Raw genomic sequence first — 11,775 nt, forward strand, 5'->3', positions numbered from 1 at the left:
CCTGAAAATGAGTGATTTAGTCCTTATAAAATGGTTCTCATATTAACGGCACATTCAAATTACCTAGAAAGCTTACTGATGCCTGGGTCTCTGTCCCAGAAATGTAGTTTAATGTAGTCTGGTGGTAGGGATGCAAATGTGGACCAAAACTGAGAACAATATATTGGTTGAAGGGATGGGTGGAAAAGAATATTCTGCACCCTCTCCCTCCCTTCCACGGGGCTAGGAAAGGATGGCCAGCTGCAATCTCCTTCAAGGATTGCTGGTATCTGATCAGTTTAGGTGTCTGTCCCCTCCAAATTTCATGTTGAAATGGGATCCCCAGTGTTGGAAGTGGGGCCTGGTGGGAGGCGTTTGAATCATGGTCCCTCACGAATGGCTTGGTGCCATCCTCACAGTAATAAGAATGAGTTCTCTTATCAGTTCACAAAAGAGCTGGTTCTTTAAAATAGCCTGGCACCTCCTCCCCTCTCTTTTGCTCCTTCTTTTGCCATGTGATACACTGCCCCCTCATTTGCCTTCTACCATGATTGAAAGTTTCCTGAGCCTCACCAGAAGCAGATACTGGCACTATGCTTTTTGTACAGTCTGCAGAACTGTGAGCCAAATAAACCTCTTCTTTATAAATTACCCAGTCACAGGCATTCCTTTAGAGCAATGCAAAACAGACTAATACAGTACTTTTCATTCCTTATCTTTCTGAACTGCTCTGTGGCTTCTGGTACCACCAATTGTACTTTTCATGAGTGATTTCATTTATTATGACGGTGTTAACTATCATCCTTCAGAGACATGACATTCTCTAGCTCCAACTCCGACCACACTCTTCTAAATTTCTGACTCAGCCAAATGCCTGTTGGGAATCTGTACTCGACCTCCCACTGGCATCAAATGAAACAAAATCTCAAACACAGCTCATCCCATTCCTCCTGATGTTCTTTATCTCAGTTTGTGACTGTTGTTCAAGTCAGCAACAGGAAGACATCCTAGAATTTGCTTCATATAAACCCTGTTGATTTTTCTCCCATAGAGTTCTTGTACTCATCCCCATATAATGTAGCATTTAAGAGAGTAGGTTCTGGAGACTCAGGATTATATATACAATTGCAAGTCTGTAATGTATAATTCTTGATGCACATTTACAATATGCTCATTGTGGATATTTACATTTATTGTGACAATGAAGAGGGGAGTAAAGTTTCTTAAGAAAGGGAACATCTTTTTCTAATCTGCACAGAGGTGCGCCAGGGGCTGGTGGGTGTGCTGGAACACAGTGTCTAAGTCCCATTTAATGTACTTACTAACAATATAATCTTAGTTCATCCTATCTCTCACTCAGTTTCATTTGCAAAATGGAGATAATATCAGTAAATTTCACTATCAATTTTCTAATAAAAAAGAATTTTTCAGAAGACCTACCATTAGGAGTAGCTAGCTGAAAAGCTAAATCAAGGCCTCCTCTTATTCTGAAGAGTATATCCATACTTTCTGAAATCACCTAGAACAAACAGAGATAAAGACAAACTCCCTTGTAAAACAAAACAAACTCACTTTCATATAAATTAAAATCTAACTGAGTTTAGTGTTAAGACATTAATTAATCTTGATTCTTCAAATTATGTCATGAGTTAATTCATGGAAAAAATGAAAACAAAAGCAACTCCAAAATTTTAAATCAGGGGTTCTCAACCTTTGTTCTGTACTGAAATCACCCGGGGAGATTGAAATACTGATACCTGGGCTGTACTCCCAGAGATTCTGATTAATTGGTCTAAGGCGTAGGCCTAGGCACAGGGATTTTTTTTTTTTTTTTTTTTTTTTTGAGACAGGGTCTCACTCTGTCACCCAGGCTGGTGTGCAGTGGAGCAATCTCAGCTCACTGCAACCTCCGCCACCTGGGTCTAAGAGATTCTCCTGCTTCAGCCTCCCGTGTAGCTGAGATTACAGGCATGAACCACCACACCTGGCTAATTTTTGTATTTTTAGTAAAGATGGGATCTCAGAATATTGGCCAGGTTGGTCTTGGACTCCTGGTCTCAAGTGGTCCGCCCGTCTCGGCCTCCCAAAGTGCTGGGATTGCAGGCGTGAGCCACCACGCCCAGCTGGCACAGGGATATTTGAAAGTACCCTATGCCCCCATGCCAGTGATTCTAATGTGAACAGTTGAGAACTACTGCTTTAAGACAATCTTTCTAAATTATAATCTTGACAGATTTAACAATGACAATAAAACATCAACAGTAAAGAACTAGTTTAAGAATGTGACAAGGCACTGAACCTAATATAAGAATACCAGGGAGTCAAGACAATGAGAGGAAACTAATACTGAGGGTGGGATACCAACTGGTGGAATTCTTCAGAGAATATGGCAGGAAGAATCAAAGGTTTATATTCATAGGCTTGATCTAGTGATATGCATTTAGAATCTTAGTCTTAGAAAAATCTGAAAATCACACAAAGATTCAGGTATACGGATACTGACTGCCAACAACAGGAGATTGGTTTTAAAAAAATGAATATCATACAGCCATAAGAAAACCATGTTTTTGCTGAAAATTAAAAGGCACAGGACAACGCTTACAACTTATAAAGGGAAAAGAGCACTTGCAAAATGGAACAGATCAGTTCTTAACTTGGATCCATATGCCGAGTTTGAGTTGGTTGATGATATATGACAAATGACATGTATCATTGTGTGTGTACATATATACACACAGATACACATATTCATACATATATATACACACAGATACACATATTCATACATATATATACACACAGATACACATATTCATACATATATATACACACAGATACACATATTCATACATATATATACACACAGATACACATATTCATACATATATATACACACAGATACACATATTCATACATATATATACACACAGATACACATATTCATACATATATATACACACAGATACACATATTCATACATATATATACACACAGATACACATATTCATACATATATATACACACAGATACACATATTCATACATATATATACACACAGATACACATATTCATACATATATATACACACAGATACACATATTCATACATATATATACACACAGATACACATATTCATACATATATATACACACAGATACACATATTCATACATATATATACACACAGATACACATATTCATACATATCTATACACACAGATACACATATTCATACATATCTATACACACAGATACACATATTCATACATATATATACACACAGATACACATATTCATACATATATATACACACAGATACACATATTCATACATATATATACACACAGATACACATATTCATACATATATATACACACACAGATACACATATTCATACATATATATACACACAGATACACATATTCATACATATATATACACACAGATACACATATTCATACATATATATACACACAGATACACATATTCATACATATATATACACACAGATACACATATTCATACATATATATACACACAGATACACATATTCATACATATATATACACACAGATACACATATTCATACATATATATACACACAGATACACATATTCATACATATATATACACACACAGATACACATATTCATACATATATATACACACAGATACACATATTCATACATATATATACACACAGATACACATATTCATACATATATATACACACAGATACACATATTCATACATATATATACACACAGATACACATATTCATACATATATACACACACAGATACACATATTCATACATATATATACACACACAGATACACATATTCATACATATATATACACACAGATACACATATTCATACATATATATACACACAGATACACATATTCATACATATATATACACACACAGATACACATATTCATACATATCTATACACACAGATACACATATTCATACATATCTATACACACAGATACACATATTCATACATATCTATACACACAGATACACATATTCATACATATCTATACACACAGATACACATATTCATACATATATATACACACAGATACACATATTCATACATATATATACACACAGATACACATATTCATACATATATATACACACAGATACACATATTCATACATATATATACACACAGATACACATATTCATACATATATATACACACAGATACACATATTCATACATATATATACACACACAGATACACATATTCATACATATATATACACACAGATACACATATTCATACATATACACACAGATACACATATTCATACATATATATACACACAGATACACATATTCATACATATATATACACACAGATACACATATTCATACATATATACACACAGATACACATATTCATACATATATACACACAGATACACATATTCATACATATATATACACACACAGATACACATATTCATACATATATATACACACAGATACACATATTCATACATATATATACACACAGATACACATATTCATACATATATATACACACAGATACACATATTCATACATATATATACACACAGATACACATATTCATACATATCTATACACACAGATACACATATTCATACATATATATACACACAGATACACATATTCATACATATATATACACACACAGATACACATATTCATACATATATATACACACAGATACACATATTCATACATATATATACACACAGATACACATATTCATACATATATATACACACAGATACACATATTCATACATATATATACACACAGATACACATATTCATACATATATATACACACAGATACACATATTCATACATATATATACACACAGATACACATATTCATACATATATATACACACAGATACACATATTCATACATATATACACACACAGATACACATATTCATACATATATATACACACAGATACACATATTCATACATATATATACACACAGATACACATATTCATACATATATATACACACACAGATACACATATTCATACATATATACACACACAGATACACATATTCATACATATATATACACACAGATACACATATTCATACATATATATACACACAGATACACATATTCATACATATATATACACACAGATACACATATTCATACATATATATACACACAGATACACATATTCATACATATATATACACACAGATACACATATTCATACATATATATACACACAGATACACATATTCATACATATATATACACACAGATACACATATTCATACATATATATACACACAGATACACATATTCATACATATATATACACACAGACACACATATTCATACATATATATACACACAGATACACATTCATACATATATATACACACAGATACACATTCATACATATATATACACACAGATACACATATTCATACATATCTATACACACAGATACACATATTCATACATATATATACACACAGATACACATATTCATACATATATACACACACAGATACACATATTCATACATATCTATACACACAGATACACATATTCATACATATATATACACACAGATACACATATTCATACATATATACACACAGATACACATATTCATACATATATACACACACAGATACACATATTCATACATATCTATACACACAGATACACATATTCATACATATATATACACACAGATACACATATTCATACATATATATACACACAGATACACATATTCATACATATATATACACACAGATACACATATTCATACATATATATACACACAGATACACATATTCATACATATATATACACACACAGATACACATATTCATACATATCTATACACACAGATACACATATTCATACATATATATACACACAGATACACATATTCATACATATCTATACACACACAGATACACATATTCATACATATCTATACACACAGATACACATATTCATACATATCTATACACACAGATACACATATTCATACATATCTATACACACAGATACACATATTCATACATATATATACACAGATACACATATTCATACATATATATACACACAGATACACATATTCATACATATATATACACACAGATACACATATTCATACATATATATACACACAGATACACATATTCATACATATATATACACACACAGATACACATATTCATACATATCTATACACACAGATACACATATTCATACATATATATACACACAGATACACATATTCATACATATCTATACACACACAGATACACATATTCATACATATCTATACACACAGATACACATATTCATACATATCTATACACACAGATACACATATTCATACATATCTATACACACAGATACACATATTCATACATATCTATACACAGATACACATATTCATACATATATATACACACAGATACACATATTCATACATATATATACACACAGATACACATATTCATACATATATATACACACAGATACACATATTCATACATATCTATACACACAGATACACATATTCATACATATATATACACACAGATACACATATTCATACATATATATACACACACAGATACACATATTCATACATATATATACACACACACAGATACACATATTCATACACATATATACACACACAGATACACATATTCATACACATATATACACACACAGATACACATATTCATACACATATATACACACACAGATACACATATTCATACATATATATACACACAGATACACATATTCATACATATCTATACACACAGATACACATATTCATACATATATATACACACAGATACACATATTCATACATATATATACACACACAGATACACATATTCATACATATATATACACACACACAGATACACATATTCATACACATATATACACACACAGATACACATATTCATACACATATATACACACACAGATACACATATTCATACATATATATACACACACAGATACACATATTCATACATATCTATACACACAGATACACATATTCATACATATCTATACACACAGATACACATATTCATACATATATATACACACAGATACACATATTCATACATATATACACACAGATACACATATTCATACATATATATACACACAGATACACATATTCATACATATATATACACACAGATACACATATTCATACATATATATACACACAGATACACATATTCATACATATATATACACACAGATACACATATTCATACATATATACACACAGATACACATATTCATACATATATATACACAGATACACATATTCATACATATCTATACACACAGATACATATTCATACATATATATACACACAGATACACATATTCATACATATATATACACACAGATACACATATTCATACATATATATACACACAGATACACATATTCATACATATATATACACACAGATACACATATTCATACATATATATACACACAGATACACATATTCATACATATATATACACACAGATACACATATTCATACATATATATACACAGATACATATTCATACATATCTATACACACAGATACATATTCATACATATATATACACACAGATACATATTCATACATATATATACACACAGATACACATATTCATACATATATATACACACAGATACACATATTCATACATATATATACACACAGATACACATATTCATACATATCTATACACACAGATACATATTCATACATATATATACACACAGATACACATATTCATACATATATATACACACAGATACACATATTCATACATATATATACACACAGATACACATATTCATACATATATATACACACAGATACACATATTCATACATATATATACACACAGATACACATATTCATACATATCTATACACACAGATACATATTCATACATATATATACACACACAGATACATATTCATACATATATATACACACAGATACATATTCATACATATATATATACACACAGATACACATATTCATACATATATATACACACAGATACACATATTCATACATATATATACACACAGATACACATATTCATACATATATATACACACAGATACACATATTCATACATATCTATACACACAGATACATATTCATACATATATATACACACAGATACATATTCATACATATATATATACACACAGATACACATATTCATACATATATATACACACAGATACATATTCATACATATATATACACACAGATACATATTCATACATATATATATACACACAGATACACATATTCATACATATATATACACACAGATACACATATTCATACATATATATACACACAGATACACATATTCATACATATATATACACACAGATACACATATTCATACATATATATACACACAGATACACATATTCATACATATCTATACACACAGATACATATTCATACATATATATACACACAGATACACATATTCATACATATATATACACACAGATACACATATTCATACATATATACACACACAGATACACATATTCATACATATATATACACACAGATACACATATTCATACATATATATACACACAGATACACATATTCATACATATCTATACACACAGATACATATTCATACATATATATACACACACAGATACATATTCATACATATATATACACACAGATACATATTCATACATATATATATACACACAGATACACATATTCATACATATATATACACACAGATACACATATTCATACATATATATACACACAGATACACATATTCATACATATATATACACACAGATACACATATTCATACATATCTATACACACAGATACATATTCATACATATATATACACACAGATACATATTCATACATATATATATACACACAGATACACATATTCATACATATATATACACACAGATACATATTCATACATATATATACACACAGATACATATTCATACATATATATATACACACAGATACACATATTCATACATATATATACACACAGATACACATATTCATACATATCTATACACACAGATACACATATTCATACATATATATACACACAGATACACATATTCATACATATATATACACACAGATACACATATTCATACATATATATACACACAGATACATATTCATACATATATATACACACAGATACACATATTCATACATATATATACACACAGATACACATATTCATACATATATATACACACACACGACAGAAAGAGACAGGAAGGGAGCAAAGAGAAGGGGAGATTTCTTTTGGGAAGAGGTTTCAAAATTTCATCAGATTCTCAAAACATCTCTCAAACAGACTGAAGAACCACAGTACACACTAAGATCCCTATTTTGAAATAAATGAATAAGTACTAACATTTACTGAGCTCTTTAAATGTAAAAAGCAGGCAGGGTGCAGTGGCTCACGCCTGTAATCCCAACACTTTGGGAGGCGGAGGGAGGAGAATCACTTTGAGTCCAGGAGTTGCAGACCAGACTGGGAAACATAGGAAGACCCCCACCTCTTAAAAAAAAAAAAAATTTAGCTGAGTGTGGTGGCCTGCACCTGTAGTCCCAGATACTCGGGAGGTTGGGGTGGGAGGATTGCTTGGGCCTGGGAGGTCGATGCAGCAGTGAGCAATGATCATACCCACCACACTCCAGCCTGAGCAACAGAGCAAGATCTTGTTTCCAAAAAATAAAATAAAATAAAACAAAAACATGTAAAAGGCACTATGCTAAACATACATACTCACTCCAATCCTCAGAACAGTATTAAATAGGTACCAACACAATTTTTCTCATTTTACAAATCCTTTGTCACATTTCTATAAGGGTCACTGTTTTTATTTATTCTAAAATTGTAATCTGCTGAAAGATCATATACTGTTTGTCCCAATTCTACTTCTGGGAATTTATTCTAAGGAAACAATCAAGGAAGTTCGGGACAAATTTAGCTTCAATGTTGTCCATTTATTCTACTGTTGTTCATCATAGAAAAATAAGTGGAAACCACTTAAATAGCTATTAATAAGAAGTCGGTTAAATAAAGAACACTACCATACAAACTAGTATGTACCCATTTAAATAAAAAATATTTAAAGATACTGAAGATAAAAGTTAGACAGGAAAGAGCACATTTTAACTCTGCTACTGACTATAATTTTACACAATTTAACTCGTCACTTAAGTCTGTTTCTCTGCTGTAAAACTGAAAAACTACACAACTTCCCGGGTTGTTATGAAGATTCCGTAAGACATCCTTCATAAAAGCACTAATCTTCCTAGACTTCCGATTTAGTTGAGATACTCTCTGAAGAAATAATACTGAGCTGAGATCTGAAGGGTGAGTGAAGGTGCAACAGCCCATTCCACGCAGGGGCATTGACGAGTAAAGATCTGGTTAAAAGACCACATAGGTGAATACCCCAGATGGTTAGATCTCAAGGCCAAGAATGGTAAGAGTGGAGACAGTGACAACAGACAGACATTTAGAAGGAGAATCTACAGGACTTGATCATTGACTGCACATCCGGGAGTTGAGAAGAGGGAGATGTCAAGGATGATTTCCAGGTTTTGGGCAGACACAACAGGATGTATGGTGGTGCCATTTATAGAGCTGGGGGTTCCTGGAGGAAGAGCAGGTGTGGGGTGTGGAGAGGTGGAAATGCTCAGTTTGGAACTTGCTGAGTTTGAAATACATATGAGCTATCCACGTGGAGGCACGGTTAGCAGATTTGTGGGTGTGGAGCTCAGAAGAAAGGTCTCACTTAGAGATAAAATTTTAGGAGAACGCATAGGGTGTAAAGCATCCCTGAAGAGCACCAACATTTAGGATAGGGACCTTGCTGAGCAATGAGACAGGAGGGAAACCGGGGGAGGGAGACACCGCGGGAACTAGGGGAATATAATATAGAAGAAAGTTGCGCCTGTCTTTCCCAGGTGAAGCCCTTCTTGCAAGGCTTCAAAAACGCCGAAAAGTGTCTCAAAATGCGTTCACACAGAGGAGCAGCAAGGGGTGCGTGTCCAAAGTGGCCCAGGCGGGGTGCACACTTGTGTGGGGCACTTTCCCTCCGGCCCAGCGCGGAGACAGGCGAACCGCAGGGCCGCCCAGCCCGCGGAGCTCGCAGCTGCCATCTTGGGCCCCGGCAGGACCAGCTCCTTTCAGGCGCTGTGGAACCCTGCTCGTGGCGGCTGCCAAAGTCCGGTGAAAAACACACGGGTCGGTGACTAGCTCACCATGTCCGCGACGTGGACTCACCATGTCCGCGACGTGGCGGTGACAGGGACAAGGACGCCTGCCAAAAGCTGCGGGGGACGGCCCTGAAGTGGCGTCACCGCACGGTCGAGGGGCGGGGCCCGGGCGGCCCAACTACAACTCCCGACATGCTCGGCGGCATTACGTCACGGAGCGTACCACACTACAGTTCCTCGCCAACGGCGAGGCGGGGCGGGGCGGGTAGCCGAAGACTTATGTTTGATGAATTCTCTTAGCTAAGTCTTTTCTGTCCTGCGAACACTCACACGTCCTTCTGTGTGTTCTTCGATGCGGATTCGAATCTCCTCGTATTCCCCCTCAGCGTGCTTGGAATGGATTCTCCCGTACCCGGGGCAACACATCACACAATAAACGCCAGCTGTTGTGGAACGTGCAGC

At 33.4% G+C, this 11,775-nt stretch overlaps 1 protein-coding gene across 3 annotated transcripts in view; it reads right to left on the reverse strand.

Moving 5' to 3' along the window:
• The window catches only part of UFSP2 (UFM1 specific peptidase 2), a 30,004-nt gene extending 18,520 nt beyond the window's left edge, over positions 1-11,484 (reverse strand). For 2 of the 3 annotated variants that reach the window (XR_012435282.1, XM_005556428.5), the window contains exons 1-2: positions 11,381-11,484; positions 1,420-1,498 (exon numbers count right to left, since the gene is read on the reverse strand). Coding sequence is in view for 2 of the 3 variants with exons in the window: in XM_005556428.5 (XP_005556485.2) it covers positions 1,420-1,498; positions 11,381-11,383 (82 nt within the window). In the remaining variant the exon portion in view is untranslated. Of the gene's footprint in view, positions 1-1,419; positions 1,499-11,358 lie in introns of all 3 variants that reach the window. The other variant, XM_005556429.5, reaches the window with a different exon arrangement.
• Positions 11,485-11,775: the final 291 nt, after the last annotated feature.

Source organism: Macaca fascicularis, chromosome 5 (assembly GCF_037993035.2).
Source record: "Macaca fascicularis isolate 582-1 chromosome 5, T2T-MFA8v1.1".
In the NCBI taxonomy this organism is placed as follows: domain Eukaryota; kingdom Metazoa; phylum Chordata; class Mammalia; order Primates; family Cercopithecidae; genus Macaca; species Macaca fascicularis.